The sequence below is a fragment of the Seriola dumerili genome, unplaced genomic scaffold (assembly GCF_002260705.1).
Source record: "Seriola dumerili isolate Sdu_G_001 unplaced genomic scaffold, Sdu_1.0 BDQW01000110.1, whole genome shotgun sequence".
NCBI classification, from domain to species: Eukaryota; Metazoa; Chordata; class Actinopteri; order Carangiformes; family Carangidae; genus Seriola; species Seriola dumerili.
This window is the reverse complement of record NW_019174365.1, coordinates 3,705,394-3,723,601: the sequence shown is the minus strand read 5'-3', so window position 1 is coordinate 3,723,601 and position 18,208 is coordinate 3,705,394. Positions and strand designations below refer to the sequence as shown.

Sequence of the window (18,208 nt, the reverse complement as noted above, 5' to 3'; positions counted from 1 at the left end):
CATACTGTGCATTTTTGTACACTTGGCTGTTAATATATCTTATTTTAGTGAATAGATGGCTGCTGGAGGAATTTAAGTTGTCGTTTTCTTAAAACTGTGCACATCACTGCCTGTTTTACAACAGTGTTTCATATTCTTAATACAAATGAACTCTCTTTCTGGTTTTGTGAGATGATAAACTTGTGACATGCGGGCCTGTTATCGCACAAGCTTTGATGTTTTATGGATTCTTACTGTCAGATTTTTTTGGATTAATGAGAGGTGATGTGGACATATATTTAGAATACTTCCTTATTCTGAAACACTGTAGTTTGTTTCTGCTTTGGCTGCTTGGTGCAGGAATAAAAATCTGTCCACTGGTGGTCTGGAATAATGGTGCTCGTACACAGTATTAGCCCCGGATTGCACAGGAGTGGGGTATGTAAGTGGATGATATGGTACAGCATTAATAGCTCCCATTCGTTCATTACCTGTGTGATTGCTATTGATTGCCAGAGGCTGCTTCAGGGGGTGTTGCAGCTGCAGAGTGCAAAGCTCTACATGCCAGCATGATACATCATGCCATCCAAAACATGCTTTATAGAAAACACTATGATCTGGCCGGCTGTGTGGGATCCCGGCGGCTTTATATGCAGATACAGATTATTGTGATTGATGGGAAGGATTTGGGTTGAAACCTTTCTTTTTCTCTTTCAATTGTTTTTCAAATGAAGGGATAAAAGGTTCGCTGGATGGAGAGGTGTAGTGGAATATATCAGAGGGAAGATAAATGCTGGCAGTTGAGGAGTGTTTGGTCAGCAGAATTTTTAAGTGTGTGTGTGCTTTGGATGTGACTGAGTTCCACAAGGCTGATTGAATTTCAGATTATGCTTACCTATCGGCATACATCTACATTTTGTCTTCATTTCACAAGTGAGAGGTTTGTTTTCTCAAGTTAACTGTGAAAGAAACGGTAAGGCAGTGCTCTTGCAGAGCAGCAGAGCACCACGGTTAACACTCATAGTTTTAAAATAATTCAAATTATTCCTCAGTATTTTATCCAATGTGATCTCTGCCGACTGATAAATGCACATCTCAGTTGCACTTAATAATGATAGTAGTAACTAGACTTGCAAGCAGGTATAACAGCATCCAAGCGCCTGACAAAATCTGCACCTCTTTTACAGAAAAGGAAGATATACAGTATAAGTACGTTTATGACTTAGCATGCTAACTTTCCCGTCCACCCGTGTGTTCTCCAGGAGGCTGTAGGGGAGAATGCAGGAGTCCACGGCCCCGGAGAAGACAGGAAGGAGAAGGTGCCCAGCCCCCATCTCAGTCAACTGGTGGTCCTCACTAACAGCGGGAGTCTTTATGGGCTGGCTCAGAGAGTGGTGGCTACAGAGTCTCTGTAAGTAATCTCTACATAACACTGCAGTAAAACCACAAACTGTTACTTTTGTGAACGTTATGTGAATATGAGCCATGCAATAATTTAAGCAATGATAAAGTTAGCATTTTAATTACACTTGAGGACAACACAAGGCAGCACTGGTCTTTACTCCCCCCAGTGTGAAGGAAAAGATTCTGTGCTTGTTTTATGTCGTGGCTTGTGTGTTCGGCCAGTCTGATATAAATTCAGCAAAGCTTTTTCTCTGATTAGATTAAAGAGGCTGGTTCTCGCTCACTGCCTCACCTCTAGGTGCTGATAATTTCATCCGAAAAATATTACACAGGCTGGCAATCAAAGATCTGCACTAACTGCAGCGTGTGTTCGTGTGTGATGTCGTTTTCAGCATTTACATCATGAAAGCTTGTTAAATAGAAAAGAAAAAAGGATTGTTGAAATAGAAGGAGAGGCGGAGAAACTTACTTTACCCTTAAACAATTCCTAGCTTTGTCCTTTTAATTTAGTATTTGTGTTTGACTCTCACAATCACTCTCACTGATTCATGTTCTCCCCCCCTGCCTCCCACTCTGTTTTGGTTCTGTAGTCATTCTCCTTTCTCTCCTTCATTGTCTGCTACATTCACACACTGCACAAAAGCATCCTCACACATAATTAGGTCAAACTATCATCAGTGCTGACAAAACTCTTGGATCCTGAGAGGCCTGTAGTGTACAACAGCTTTATAATGAAAGTCTGTAAACCAGGGGCCCAGACGACGACGCTGCAAAAATGCTGAACAGGCTTCCACTCTGTCATAAAAAGTTTTTCACGTATCTGAGGCAGGCAGCAGGCTCAGAAGAATAATGAAAGTAAAAGAGCTGAAGTGCAGAGGTGAAGATATTTCTTGGGTAAAGTTTGAAATGAAATTTTTTTTTTTTTTTTTTTTTTGCATGAGAATTTCTTTTCTGTCAGAGAAAGTATCACTACAAAAGGCAGATAACTTTAGTGTGAGAACCTTTGACATCTTCAGCAGGTGCCATTTAAACACCATCTTGAAAGAAAAAAAAAAAGAGCTCCTCACTGTTGTGTCCGAACCAATGAAGCGTCAGGGAGCCCTGAGCAAAAATCAAAGATAAGAGCTCAGCAGCCTTCTCGCTGTTGTTTGCCCTTCTAGCTGTTGTTCAGGTGTCGTATTTATACAAGCGTGATCAGATAAGTGTGAACTGCAGGGAGTGCTTTTTCTCTCCACACTGCGCCACGTCGCCGAGGTAAACACAAGCTGTTCCAGCTAACCTTAATGTGATTTTCTCTGCTCCATGAAAAGAACAACTGCGCACTGGGCTCATTTATGGGTCGCTGGCTGTGTTTAATGTACTGCTTTCGGATTTAGTGTTAACCAGACAGCACATTGATATTAATTCTTGCTTTTAATATAAAGATTTCTGTTGGGGTACCTAGTGTTCACTGCTGTGCAGCATCCATACAGATGCAGCATCATGGTAACCAAACTGAAATATCTAAATTACTGGATAAATCAGCCATGCCGTGATTAATTTGGAATTTACATACACCAAACCTAAGGCTCAGGATTCTGTATTTGCCAGTCTGAAAAGTGAAAAAAACACTCACTTAGTTTTTAAGTTCTCATGCATCTAAAATTTGTTATTTTCTTAACAGTGATCAGAATTATTTAGAGGAGTTTCCTTGCGATGAGAACGGTTCAGAAAATGTTTCCGGTCATAGAAAGTGAAAAGAGAAATGTGGAGAAAATAAGCAGCTGATCATGCACCAAATTATCTCAAGTAAATGAGTTAACTACAACTACTAGTCATATTTTTAAAATCTTCCCACATTTTAATATACAAAATACAAATACATTTTCTAAACTGAAATAAATTTGGATATTTGTAGCTAGCTCAAAGCCTAATGTTATCTGTGTATATGTCTGTCAATAAGTTGCAGCAGAAATGTAAAAGATATGTTTGTAGTAATTTAGAAAGAGTGTCATCATTACATTTGTCAAGCAGAGAGAACCTGCCTCCAGTGTAATGTTTGTTATTGTTATGTGTAAAAACACTGATATTGGTATTAGCATCAAAAGTGTTGTTTTTCATCAGCAGATAAGTGTTGTTGCCTTGTTGAGTTGTCTTCCTCTCTTAAAGTGCACTGTCCAGTCGGCCGCGCTGTATTTTGTTGACTGGGGACTGTAAGGAAATGGCTGATGTGAGCCGTGCTATACAGCAGCAGTCATGCTCGTTAAACTCAATCGTGAACTTCAGCCCACTCAGACCTGCTCCCTCCGTTTTTTATTTTGTGCACAGTAACACTTCAGAGCCATCGATCAGCCCGAGTCAAAAGGTTCTCATTTAGTCAGCTGGATTCACAGAGGAACGGGGTTACTGTGTCTGTCCACATTGATTTTTTTTTTGTCCTGTATTTTTTGCTTGGTCTCAGTATTGTTCAAGGATAATTGAAAACCATTCATTGTAAAAAACTGCAGCCTGATTTGTTGGACATAAATGATATTTTGCTTTGTGAGGTGAGACTTGAGGATTCTGAATAAAAGTGAGCGCAGAGCCACGGGATGTGTGACAACTCTGGAGTCTGTTCATCTTAATCATTTATTACATTAAACTGTAATGATCACAGGGGAGAAATTAGATTGCTGCAACTACAGAGAATGATGTAGCTGATTAAAACGGACAAGTAATTATGTTGAAAGAACATTTTTATGAAAAGCGCAACATTTGCAATTCACAGAAAAAACTCTGGGTGCAAGTGAGCATCAGTAAAAGTGACTTTGCCTTGTGTTTTCTTAACTTGTATCTGCCAAATCTAGTACTGTGGTGACAGACAAGAAAGGCTGAGCTTTAATATTAGAAGCTTCATGGGTTGAGGATTTAGTTTTAGCTTGTGCTGTTCTGTGATAATGATGAACATTTAAAATTATATTTTGTGAAGAAGCCCAACTGAAATCACTAATAGTCAATTGCTCCGATTCAGATCAAAATCAAAAGCAACATCAGGTCTTGGAAATAGATGTGTCGCTCTTGAGAGACATGAATGAGACATAGTAGTTGTCTTTTGTTAAGTTATGTACATTTTTCAGACCTTATTATGCCACCACTGTGAATTAAATGCCTGTTGTTTTTTTTTTTCAAAGTGTGTTTCTGGCTGAGCAGTTTGAGTCCCTCCAGTCGCACCTGGACACAATGATGCCTGCAGCCAAGAAGCCTTTCCTGCAACAGTTTTATTCCCAGGTATTGTAGACTTAATACACATTACACATTATCTCCAAAGTCATGTGTGTGAGTAATTACAGGAACTGTTAATCACTGTCAGCTATAGTTTGGATTCTACAGTCATTCTGCAGTAATTAAAATGATGAAATGAAAAGATGTGCTCCCTACAACAACATTCCAGATGCATTCACTCTTTGATTTGTAACCATCATTCAGCATTTTAGTTTTCTTTGGGAGCATATTTCTCCTCAGGGATATATGACTATGTAACTGCAACCCAGCTCTCAGTCCTGTTCTCCATCAACGGAGGAGAAAATTGTCGGTTACTCGTAACCACACATGCAGCTCGTTCCCAGTCTATTGAAAGGTTCAGGTGTACAGACAGGTCCTGCTTTCCCCAAACATCAAATGAATGTCATGTTCTATAATTTCACTCTTGGAAATGTTATTGCAGTTTTATATTGTGCAGTCGATGACGTCATGTTACCTGCGCAATATTTTCATCTCAGGAGAGACCTTGAGTTCACGTCTGCCTCTATAACACACATTTAATAGAACACACACATATATGTATTCTGCCTCTCTTGCTCTCAGACGGTGTCTACAGCCAGTGAACTGCGGAAACCAATATATTGGATTGTGGCAGCCAAGGCCATCGACTACGAACAAATGCTACTCTTGATGGCTGGAGTTAAATGGGACATTAGGGAGATAATGTCACAGCACAATGTGTACGTGGACGTCCTGTTAAAGGTAAAGTTTCATAAGAAATACGTAGGTGCCTGTTGATGTAATGTGTGATGTCATGTACTGCAGGTTAGTGGTTGATGAATAGGCACAAAAGCAGTGGATGGATACAAGATTTCGGGATCTTAAATGAATCAAATGGAATTAAATTAAGTGATTTTTAACTGACATTCATCCAATGAGGTGGTGAGAGTAAATCAAAACAAGTTGCAGGCCAGTTTACCAAAACAATGAGCTGAAAGGCGCTAAAACGCTCTTTAACAACATCTTTCATATTAAATGTCGTGATTTGATCCTTTGTTAATATAAAAATATTGATGAGTGCAGCTTCAAAGAGTCAAAACTTGCATGTGATTAAGTTTTCAAGGCCAGTGTTAATTAGTCACAGTGCTGCATGTTTAAAACTTATTTGTGCTGCATTAAGCATCAGTTCAAAGACATCGATGGAGACATCATTGCAACAGCTTTTTCTCGTGATTCGTGGAGATGATATGCAAACATCTCCCTATTAAGATTGTTGCATCATTTATGCCACTAAGACTCTTTGTCAGTTGAATATAAATGACGATACTGAGATGACTGGTATCCCTAATAAAATCCCTTTTTTCCTCCTCTAGTGCATTTTACATTTAGGAAGAGTTCATTCAGCCAAACAAATACTAACTGTCCACTTCATTCTCTCACTGTCAACAACAGCCACACTACCCAAAAACACACAAAAAGCAGCTGCAATAGATTTGCTTTTACCTTCGAGGGATTTTCCTCACAAATTGTTTTTCATGTCCTTGTGAAATATAATCTTGGTTAATATCTGGGTCATTTACATAAAGTATTAGTCTTCATTTCACTTCAAGTCACGAACTCTTTAGTTCCTTGTTGTTCCTCGTGAGCTTAAATTCATTTGAGGACCTTTACCATCAATTATTTGGTCAGGTTGAATAATTTAGTGGACGGGTGAGCTGCTGAGAGTTGAATGCATATCTCCCATGAAGTTTCAGCGTCGTTAAAGATATTTGAGCGCCCTGGTCCCTTAAGTATTTTTGGAATTGAAATAGTTTTCCTCTAAATGTGTGTCTTTATGCATGCTGGCTTCTTATCCCATTATAAATTTTGCATGGGGTGGAAGGACACACAGCCTTAGTTTTCTCGCCTCTGCCATTCAGAGACGGAAAGGTCTGAAGGGCTCGCTGTGGTGTGAAATCCTGAACAGACTGGCACCAAACCAAGACAAATCCCTATATATGCAAAAGCATGTCTCAGAAATCTGTTGATTAAATCACGCGTTAAAGCGCAGATGTTGTTGAAATCCCTGCAAAAATAAATTCATAAGCATAAACATAAATAAATATTCAGGCATCAGTTCACAGTTAACGTTATCTGCTTATAATAAGAGAAGTCAAACTCACCTTTTGAATTCCTGAATGGCTCTTAGATCCTCGTCTGGCTCCAGCAGCTCTGCAACTAAGCCTAACTAATTTAGCTTATGAGCTAAATTGCCTGAGGGGGGAATTTCTGACTCATTGGCCTGGTTTAAACGCTGTACCGTGTCAAAACGGCTGATGGACTGACATGGAGCATATAACAGAGAGCATGTACTTTTCCCCATCAAGTGCTAATAGCCTCCTCTGCCAACTTGTCAGATGCTTATGATACATATGGATTGTGCTATGTGCACTGATTGAGGAGTGTACTACATTTTGTTGTACTGCACACTGGAGAATATTTTATTCATGAATTTAGGTTGATCACTTGAATTCAACAATGGCATTGATTTGCATATAAAGTGGCGAGGAAATGCAGCAACCTCAGAATGACTTCAGTGACAAAATGCTCAAACTATTGTGAGACTGTGAATGAATAACATTTCAGTCTTGGGTGTAAAATTAATGGGAATGTATGCCCTAAAATTCCAGTTCATTTTCATCAAATATAATGCAGTTTGAATTAAAGTCATCAGGCATATATGTCCCGGAAAGTCACAAGCTTCACTTGGGACGTATCCATCACATTTCTAAATAGCTGCAATTTATTCCTGTCATACAGCAACATATCATACTTGTATGATTTCATCCATAATTAAACATTTCAGAGAGAGCAGTGAGTTAAAGGTCGCCACTAATACAGTATGTATGTATTACATGTGCCCAAAGTCTGAATGTGAACATACAGGTTGGACGCACGTCAAAAAGTTAACAAATGAGTCCAGTTGGGATGTTTCCCAAACCAGAGTACAGTATCCATCAGCGCACAAATGATTTGTTTTAACGCCTGATTTGTGGCTTGGTGGATTCGTACTGTATTTCTTTTAAGTATTTATAAAAAGAGATTGATACAAAGCCCTAATGCAGTTTATTCTTCACAGACTGTAAGTAATTGGATTGTGCAATTCACAGCATGAGGTGGTTTTATAACACCGCTCGCTTCTACAAGACTGGGGGAGCTGGTGTTGGGCTTCATCCAAGAACACAGAGTAGCTCAGAGCGAATCAGAGGAAAAGTGCTGTTGTTCATGAAGATTTTTATTTTGTTTATTTCTTCCAGTTGGGAACCAAAGATGTGTGGGTCCTATTCTGGCCTCCTTCTTGTTTAGACTTGTTTGTGGCTGTAGTTGTGTAGGGCTGTGTACATAAATACCATAAATATGGCTGTGTCTTTATAATACAAGTTTCATATATTTGTATCTTAATATCAGCAGCTTATCTGATTGTATTCTCCTACTTTTTCTAATGGTCAAGTAAACTCTTCAATGTGTTCAACGTTGTTCACCTGTGCTTTCTCCTCCAACTTTTTCAGGAGTTTGAGCAGTTTAACAAGCGGCTGGGTGACGTTTCCAGACATGTGCGCATCCCACTGCCTGTGTCCAACGTCCTGTGGGAGCACTGCATCCGTCTGGCCAACAGGACTCTTGTTGAGGGGTAAGAAAGTCATAAAACACCTCCTCGACGTCAGGGGGATATGTGAGACCTGGTGTCATTCGGGTGAAGTTGTGGCCTCTTGTTATTATTAAATCTTTTTTTTTGTGCATAATATTTTCCCCATCAATTTCTATATCAAACAGTGACTCAAATAATATATGTGACACAGATCTAGAGTTGCAAAACTTACAAAGTTGCCCATTTAGATAAAAATTGGAAATTGAAGTTAGCTTCAGTTAGGTTTTGCAATTCAATGCTTGACTACACGGAAAAGGCAATTCTCCGTATACACTGACTTTTCACACAGTTATGAGCAGCTTGTTATCAGAAGTCACATGGACTCACAAGCAGCACGAGTCTTATTGCAGGTCCTGTAACTTTGTACAGTTTTATACATTCCGAGTAAGAGCACTGCTGCTGTTTGCCGTTTGTTGATTCTGTCACGCTAAGCTTTCCCACACAAGTACCAGCCATCTCTTTATATCTATAAAAACATGTGCATAACGTAGGTTGACTCTGGCTGTTGTCATCTACCAGAAGAAAGGCTCAGAAGGTCAAATGTACTGTAAACATCCTTTCTATGAAGGCATTTATGGTGTGTTTCTGCCACATAACTGTGGTATTATGAGGAGACTATGTCTGTTGAGTAGCTGTTCCCACCTGATCAAATGCATTCACTCATAAATATACTTTTTAAAAATAGTCTGAATCTTTTAAAGCAATGAATACAACGATTTTTGATAGTTTGTCAGTACAATAAAATCCTCAGTCAGCTGTAAGGTTTTGTGTATTAAACATTAATTTAGGATATCTCTGCAGCTGTTCAAGTTGATACTGAATTATACTGCACTGAAAGAAGGAAAGACATGCCAACCATTTTATGAATTACTCTAAACAGTAATGTAAGTGAGCTAAATGAGGTGCAGACCTGTAGAGTGGTGGTTTTCTTTGTTAAAACCACGGGGACTGTGAAAATTTAAGCCTCTTGTCTTGTTACGAAAGGTTTCTTCACTTTCTGGGCACAATCATAAACAGTGTCCCTAAGCTTGTGTCATGTACAGATACCAAAAAAACACATGTGACTTATTACATCCTGGTTTTTTGAGGCCCCCCACACTATTGCGTCTTTACAGGGAAGCCCATAGAGGTAGTGACCCAGGAGAAAAGTAAAAAAAAAAAAAAAAAAAAAAAATTTCTTCTCTTTACATCTTTGTTCATTTTTTCTGTGTTTATCCCACAGTCTGAACATCTGCACATCATAAATTTAAAAAAAAAGAAAAATTCTTTCCAAAGCATGTCGTCAAGCACTGTGAAGAACAGGGGAAATTACCTACAATACGTAAGAAACCTGGAGACTCAGCTGCCAGGTTCCTTTGGAGTTATCGCTCAAGAAAACCACAATAAATTCCTGCTCTCCTCCTTATGCTGGCAACCCTCTGTGCCAGCCTCGACACATCCCTCATAATGCATTTCACTGCTTTCTCCCTTGTAAGCGAGAGATATGAGATGTAATAGGTGACAGAACGCCAGAGTCTGTGTGTGTGTGTGTGTGTGCGTGCGTGCGTGTGTGTTTGCACACGCGCACACACCCCCATTGTCTCTTTACTCAGAATCTGTGTGTTGAGTGTATGTGTGAAGTAGGTTTTTAGATTGAAGGTGTGACAAACTCCTCTGATCAGACGGACTGATCGCACAGCAACACTGAGTCAAATTGTCTGGATGGTGACGAAGCGAGAAGCTGACAGTTATCATGAGGTTACGCACATTTTATTGTTGGGAACAAGTAATTGGTTGATACTGACGCCAGAGTCATCACCAGGTTGCAGTGAAAGTGTCGGTAGGGTTGTAATGGCAGACACAGAAAATGATTTCGGATGAAAACAAATCCTCATTAAATGGTTTAGTGCTTGCCAAGTGTTTTAAGAAGAGGAGAGAAAGTTGGACATTAAGCATAGGTGGACAGCTTGGCCTCACCCCCTGGGAAAGGGGGACATGTTTACCTCCCTACACATTCGCTGAGTACTTTTCTTCACATTGCGCAAGAGAACTTTTGAACCCTTTCCAGTAAACAAATGGCTCATTATGACTCCGATGCTCTGCAAAGTTAAGCTACAGCTGCAGAGTTCTGCCGTCTGCCTGATTCTCTCAGTGCACTCCCTCCACACACACACACACACACACACACACACACACACACACACACATACACACACCCACACACACATTGTCCACCCCTCTGGCACACCAAGGCGGAGTGGTCACATTTGTTTGTTTGTGCTCCGCCTCGCTCAGTCTGTTATTCATTTTCTCTGTCCAGCGCTCATCTCCCCTTAGAGACTCACCAAAATGGCTCTGTTAGCATTCTGAGCCGACGCTCAAACACTCAGCACCAAACTCTGGCAGTCCTGACAAGCAAAAGAGAAAGAGAGAGCGAGGATGACAGGGAGAGGTGATGAAAAAGAGAGAGAGAGGGTGAGGCACAAAATGGAAAGAGAAGAGAGAAAAGCTGAAGTGTGAGACAGAGAGAGTTTACAGAGAGCAGACCTGTCTGTGTGGTGTGTTAATGTACTGGAGATGTCACAGACACTGACCTCCCAGTGGACAACTGTCCCCGCTGCCAGACACATTAAACATACACACACACACACACACACACACACACACTGGAATGCATGTGTACTCTGGCCCACACACGTGTTTGACTGACAACGCAGACAGCTGTGTGGAACAACCTGACATAATGTTGAATAACATTAACATTTACATACACACACAAAGAATCCTGTATAGCCTTACATTACAGATACTCTGCAGTTACATGTCTTTTCTGATACTTTCTACACCTTTCATTTTATTTAGATATTACTGTGTTTTAATCATCACATACAGGACAAGCTTGTCCAAATTTTCACAAAACAAAAATAAAATAAAACTGGAGACCATATTGCGATGGGATCACGGCAGTCGTCAACCCATGAAGCACTCAGTAGTTATTACTACATCAATGCACGAGTGCTCAGCTCCGATCATCCTCTAGTAACTACACATTTTTCTACAGTTTACTTTGCTGCCTGGGTTTTGACAGAGTTTTGGTATCTTCCCATTTATACACTATTTAGACTAAAACTTTAATAAATATTGACTTGTGACAAGTTCCAACACGTTATGCAGACAGTTTTGGATGCATAAAAAGAACCACAGTGGAGGGGGAGGGATCATGAAGACAAGAATTTTAACCTCTTCAACGTTCTCCTTCATATGCAGGATAATTAGGATATTTAGGATAATTTCTGGGAGTAATTCTTGTAATTAATTTGACATCACATTATTAAATTGAAGATCATTCTTCAATTAAATTAAACTGAATAAAATTAGTCTTGCAAGCTAAATGATAAATGTGTGTTGGACATTTTCACACTGCACTCAGAATAGGCAGGCAATGAGGTAATGCACTACATTCAAAACCAATCCAAGTTTGGAGACAGATCAGCTCTGTAGAGATATGTGGTGCAGAGCGGCGGTGGAGAATGGTGAGGTCTGCCTGACAAGCTTAAGGCTTAAGTCAGAGCATTTGAGGGTGGAGAACGTACAGTGTGAAAAATTCCCCCGAGGCCACACAAAATATGACACCTGTGACAACTGTGATGAATCAAAATGAAAAATTCAACAGAACAGACTTGTTTTGCAGTCATTGTCTAAACTTCTATACCTGAATACTTTGGGCAATGCTCTTTTTCCGCTTTCTTCTGTAGCTACGCTAACGTGAAGAAATGTAGCAATGAGGGCCGGGCCCTGATGCAGCTGGACTTCCAGCAGTTCCTCATGAAGCTGGAGAAGCTGACCGACCTGCGACCCATCCCCGATAAAGAGTTTGTCGAGACCTACATCAAGGCTTATTACCTGACGGAGAACGATATGGAGCAGTTTATCAAGAATCACAGGGTAAGATGAGGAAACCGGTTGGTGGAGGGAGGGCTGAAGCTTTCATGCTGAGAGCCTGTATCTGCTTTTTCTCACTGACCTTCTGTGTTTTTTGTACAGGAGTACTCCATGAAGCAGCTAGCCAACCTGGTGAACGTTTGCCTGGGCTCACATATAAACAAGAAGGCTCGTCAGAAACTTCTGGCAGCCATCGATGACATTGACAGACCCAAGAGATAGACTGATGCACGGTCCAGACCCCTAAACGTATCAACCGACCCCCAGAGATTGACACTCCAATAGAGGAACTCCCACCGTGGAGCTCAGTGTCGAATGTCTTCATTTTTTGTCTAGAACAATGTTGAGGTGTGTTCAACGAGCTGTCCAGTCCATACGACAGTGGAGCTACTGTAAACAGCAATTTGAAGCTCAAATGTTAGCCAGATGCTAAGTACATGTTAATCTGCAGTCATTATACGGTTAAAAACACAAACTGCCTCTTGTTGAATGCACCTCATGACACAATGGTGGACATAAATATTAAAACTCAGTGTCACACTCAAGCATGCTGCAGTTACTCTGTGCATAGAGCTACCATAACACATGCTATCACCCACTTCATTTAACAAACATGCTGCTTCTGAAGTTTTTCTGCAGATTGTCTGCAACCGTAGATCACTTCAGTGTGACCATGACGAGCAGATCTTGAGTTTGTTTTCCAGATAAACTTCTACAAATACGGAGTCTACTAATTGTATAAATGTGGCGTGACCGTGCGGCTGTTCATAGACTTCCATCTGTTTTCACCAAAATGTGCTCAAGCTCTGACACAACTCCTACCTTGAGATTAAAGAAAACAACAAGTGGATATTTATGAGTTGCTAAATTTGATAGTCGCATAATGTCGTTAAGCTTTGTGGTAAATATGCCCATGAGAACATTTGAATGGTTATACCCCTCTGCTGTCTGAATGTGTTTCCTGTGGGAGAAGCAGTACAGTAAATCTGGTTTATTGGTCACTTTAATCTTTCACTATGAAATATTCCAGCCCATGCTTTTGCTGTATATTAGTTCACTTCAGGGTGTTTGTTGTGCCTGACTGGATGCTCCTTTTCTTTGTTTGTTTTGTCCATGAATTACATAAATCTAATATAATGATGATTCTGAAAATAATATAAATTGCTGTAGTTAGAGTTAACATAGTTAGATTATATCCGCACCAGCTGCATTTGTTTGTTTGCCATCTGTCAAATCTGAGGAGGAAATGATTTTATTGTCGTGAGGTGAGTTTTTGAAAGTCTTTGGACTTCAGTCTCTGGCATTCTTGCTGTTCAGTGAAATTTTGTTATTTTTTATCCATTTTGTTGCTTTGCGCGATCAGGCATTGATAATGTAATTTCTCATGACTACCCAAGTTTTCCTCCCTCATATATTAGTTTAACCTGACCGCACCTGCTGGGGGGGGGTAAAAAAAAATGAAGTAACAGTTTTTGGTACAGCTTCTTATACATTTTGTGTGCAACTATTCCAAGAAAAATACTGTAAATGTGAATGTTTTGAACAATGTCTGTATTTATTTCTTGCTTTGTGTCTTGTTTGGGTTTTTATATGATAACTGCTGCAAGCGTGCTGTCATTTATCACCTCTCAGTATCTTATAACTTATCAGCTGAAGCAAATACAAAATATTTAAACATTGTCAAAATTACATTAAGGGTCAAGTGCACTATAGTGGAAATCAGTAATCAGTGTTAGAATTGTAGGTTGAACCAAGATGATTCTAACATAATAAACACACTAACAATGCGCTTGTGTTGTTTGTTATTCTCACACACTTTATCCTTGTGGTGTCATGACTAAACTGCGTGATCCGTAAATTCTGTCACACCTTTAAAAGCCCTGTGCTGCTGCAGGATTAGCAGAGTCTGTCATTTGCCGTTCACCAGAATATATGAGTGTTACCTTTCAGCAGCGCCACGATCCATCCTAATGATGCTTTCCTCAGCCAGGAGCAGGACGCTGTCAGACTAATTAATGTGGCTTCCTGTGTGGTTACAAGCCCTCAGCCTTCCTGTTTAGGAAGAGCCCACTGATCAGGTTCAACAGACACAAATGTGAAGGACTGATTATAACTTTGATGACTCACTGTTTTTATTAAAAAATTAAGTATCAGTGGGTTTGATATGATAGACAAGAGTGGTCTGATTCTAATTAAACTCCACTTTCTAATATTTAAGCCCTCAAGCAGTATTCAAGCTTGCAACCCCTTGTGCACCGCCTTTTCTCACAGTTCTCCTCACCCTCAAACACTCCTGATTCGTGACCCTCCCGACACCAGCGTTCCTACCGTGGACACGTTCGGGTGCCCAGCTGGATCGTACCACTCCTGTCTCCTGTGATGCCATGCCCAGTTACCCGTTCAGATAAAAGACCAGGCCTGCGCTCAGATTTCATCAGCCAAGTCCATAGAAATCACTATCAATGACCTCCATGCCCTCTGTTCCCTCACTACACAACCTTCATTCATGTCTCTTCATAAATATTTAACCGAGAACAATTACTGGCAGGGACTATTAATACTGTGTGCTTTGCGTGATGATTGATAAGACAACTTGACTGTGGGAGGGAGGGGTGGTAAGGGGGGTCTTTGAAATCTCTTTGAAAGCTTGAGCTTTGAAACTGATTAAATATCCCCTGAACTCACTAATGTACAATTGGACCAATAATCACGGTTGATTGGACTTTTTTTTTTCTTCTAAAAATGACTTCCTGAAGGAGTAATTCATTTTTCTGTCTGTTCCACAGAGAGTGCAGCCACTCTCCATCCCTGATCTCTGCACAGTAGTTTCTCAGATACTGATTAGACTTTTTATCGGGCTGAAAGTGGGAGGTATGCTGGGAATTTGCAAAATATATAAAAAAAAAAAAAATGAATGCTGTAATTTGTCCTGACATATCAGGTACAACAAAACTATCAAAGGAGGTCAAGATTGTTTATTATAAACTAGAGCAACCCTGTCTCCTAGAAATAACATTTATACAACTAAACTGTTTTCCCACTTATGTTGTAGTGGGCATGTAATCTGACTGTGGACTGTGGAATCTTTCTGTATTAAACCAGACAACAATCTTTCCCTAACCTTAACCAAGTGCATATAGTGGCAATGTATACTGCAAATTGATGTTGTACTTGTATATTCTGGCAGAAATCAAATATGCTGTCTGCCATCATTGTATTGATGTGATCAGTATGAACACATTTGCAACTTGCCAAATACATAAATTAACAACATATGCTCAGTAAGTTAATAGAAAATTTTAATTTTTGAAATCACAATTTTGTATATGTAGCCTACTGCAAGATTGGTAACTGGTAAGTGCTAGTTAAATGGTAATGTTTAACTCTTCAACTGTATGTAGTGAGCTTTTCAATCTGTATCAATTATTCACCTTTGTCTAATTTTAAAAAACAATAAAAGATACAAACCATTTTAACTGGATCGACACCAAAATTTAATGAGTTTCTCCCTGACCCATGTTCCATCCCTCCAAGTTTGGTGCAAATCAGTTCAATACTCTCTGTGTAATCCGGCTGACAAACAAACAAACAGACACAGGTGAAAACATAACCTCCTTGGCAGAGGTAATAAACAGGAGAAAAAATTAGACGAAGTCTTAGAAGAGCCAACTGGGAGGAAAAGGCTGAATAACTTGTCCTCCCCTTCAGGTCATCTGTCACTTGCGTGACAGACAGGAGAGAAAAGATAGGGGGTTCATCTCGAGAGATATAGGGGTAGAAAACACATTTGGGGTGTCAGGTGAACTGGAACCCACATACACACATGGAGACCTTTTAATCTCAGTGTCTCACTCTGTAAGAGCAGAAAATCGAAAACTGTAACCAGGGAGCTGTGCAAGGTTTAGACAAACCCATTCGCTCCCTCATAATGACAGCCAAGTGTATTCACAGAGCTTTTCATTAAAGCGGTCTTATTGATTTAGCCCTATCGCCAAACAAACCTGCGAGGGAATGGGAATGTGTGTCTCCCGAAACAAATAGCAGACATGTCTATTACTGCATAGAGAGAGGAGTTAAGAAATGCTCATGGCATGTGGTTCAAAATGACGTCTACTGCACTGTGCAAATTTGACATGCTAGCAAAATTGTTCAGCTTGCTATAGAAGTCAAGTAATAACTGAAGCCAACAATATAAAATTACATTGGGGTTGCTGCAAATAGGGGTTTAGCGTTTGGAAGTAGTTTAGATACCTTGCAGCTTGCATGAAAGGGATAATTTATATGTCTGAGAAACCTCTCAGAAATTCAATAAACATTGCTGTTTTGCAGTATTTAATGAACATAATGCCAAAGCTTTCTCTTCTTATTGAATGGCATTATGGATTGAAGCGGCTAATTGGATGTCAGACTCCGCTGCATAAACTTTCACGACAGCCCTCTGAGAATCTTGTTCCACCAGTCGCTGCTAATTTGTTGCTTGACTAGCTGTGCTTGGGCGGCAACAAATGTTATGTATGGTCGTAAACAAGAGCAGGGAAGGAAAACCTCTCAAGAAACATTAGAACAGAATGAGGTAGGGGGTGTTCCCCTGCAAAAAAAGCTATCTATTCAAAGTTCAGTTTGAAGTGACATTGGTTTCAATTGAAGTATCAGTAAATGGGGAAGTTTAATAGGAGGGCCTGATATTTCAGGGTAGAACAGTATAGTGAGAAAAAAAAAACAAAGAAATGAGAACTCATCCCTTTAAAACAGGAGAGTAATTGACTTTGTGTTTTGTGTGAGGGTATTTCCCAAAGGAATAAGATGTACCGTACAATATCCCAATATACCTCTACCCACAAATGTGATGAATCAAGCCTTTTATTCCAGTTCCCATCATGTAATAATATACATCTTTTCAACAGCCCTTTCTAATGTTCTTGGGAATACCCTCAAACAAAGCACAAAGTCAGTTCTCTTGCCATTGAGAATTACCACTTTCCACTCGGTTTAAAAAAATGGATGGCGTATCTAAGACAACTTTTTTTAAAGAGGTTTATTTTACCACAGAAGAGCCCATTTGGTTTCTTTTTCTTTGGATAAATGTGTTTAGGATCCTCCTCTTTTGCGCTAGAGTGCTAGAGGACAGAATATATATGATGTTATTGCAGTGTAAACTGTACTTGCACCTGTATTTAGCAGAAAATATATTCATCTTATCAAAAGTCTTTCATTTTGTAATTTTAAAACATAAAACATAAATTGACACAAACAACAGCAAAGTCTACAGAGTCTATAGCCATGCTAGAGACTGGTACTGTGGTACTTGTAGCTAACATGCTCACAATGACGATGCTAATATGCTGATGTTTAGCAGGTAAGGACCGGAAGTGAAGGAACTAGCTGTTTTAGAATTTATCCTGAGGGGACCATAATGCCTGAGCCAAATTACATGGCACTCTCTCCATTTGTTGTTGAGACATTTCACTCAAAACCAAAGGAAAAGTCAAGAGATTGGTAAAGTCATCAGGATTCACTGGGGAAAATGAGCGTCTGAACAACATTCTGTGACTATTGATGCAACAGTTGTTGAGATGTTTCAGTCTGGGCCAAAGGACAGACAGACGGACAGACGGAAAGACAAATAGACAGATAGACGGACAAATGTAGCCAACCTGAGCCATGCTACTGGTGTGGCTGCAAACTGCAGGTGTACACCCACACAAGCATCCAAACTGCAGGAACTACTACTTTCTTTGCCTGTAGGTCCAAAGCTGATGGCACTGCAGCTCTTAGTAGTTGTATAATGGTTTCATTTGCTTTGCACCAGTGACACTGTGTGTCCTTGTTATTACTCCTTATTCATGTATTTGTTTAATGGGCTTTGTTTCAGACACCGCAAACATCAGTGCCCCAAGGCCACTTTGCAAAACAGAATATTCATTGGATTTCAATATTTTTGCATAGACATGATTTTACATTCCTGATAACAAATGACTCACATCTACTCTGCCTAAT

General features: G+C 39.9%; 1 protein-coding gene across 2 annotated transcripts in view; it reads left to right on the top strand.

The window, feature by feature from the left end:
- The window catches only part of vps50 (VPS50, EARP/GARPII complex subunit), a 95,465-nt gene extending 81,467 nt beyond the window's left edge, over positions 1-13,998 (top strand). For both annotated transcript variants that reach the window (XM_022747493.1, XM_022747492.1), the window contains 6 exons: positions 1,242-1,390; positions 4,533-4,629; positions 5,206-5,364; positions 8,151-8,272; positions 12,025-12,214; positions 12,314-13,998. In XM_022747493.1, the coding sequence (XP_022603214.1) occupies positions 1,242-1,390; positions 4,533-4,629; positions 5,206-5,364; positions 8,151-8,272; positions 12,025-12,214; positions 12,314-12,433 (837 nt within the window). In that variant the 3' untranslated portion in view covers positions 12,434-13,998. The remainder of the gene's footprint in view (positions 1-1,241; positions 1,391-4,532; positions 4,630-5,205; positions 5,365-8,150; positions 8,273-12,024; positions 12,215-12,313) is intronic.
- Positions 13,999-18,208: the final 4,210 nt, after the last annotated feature.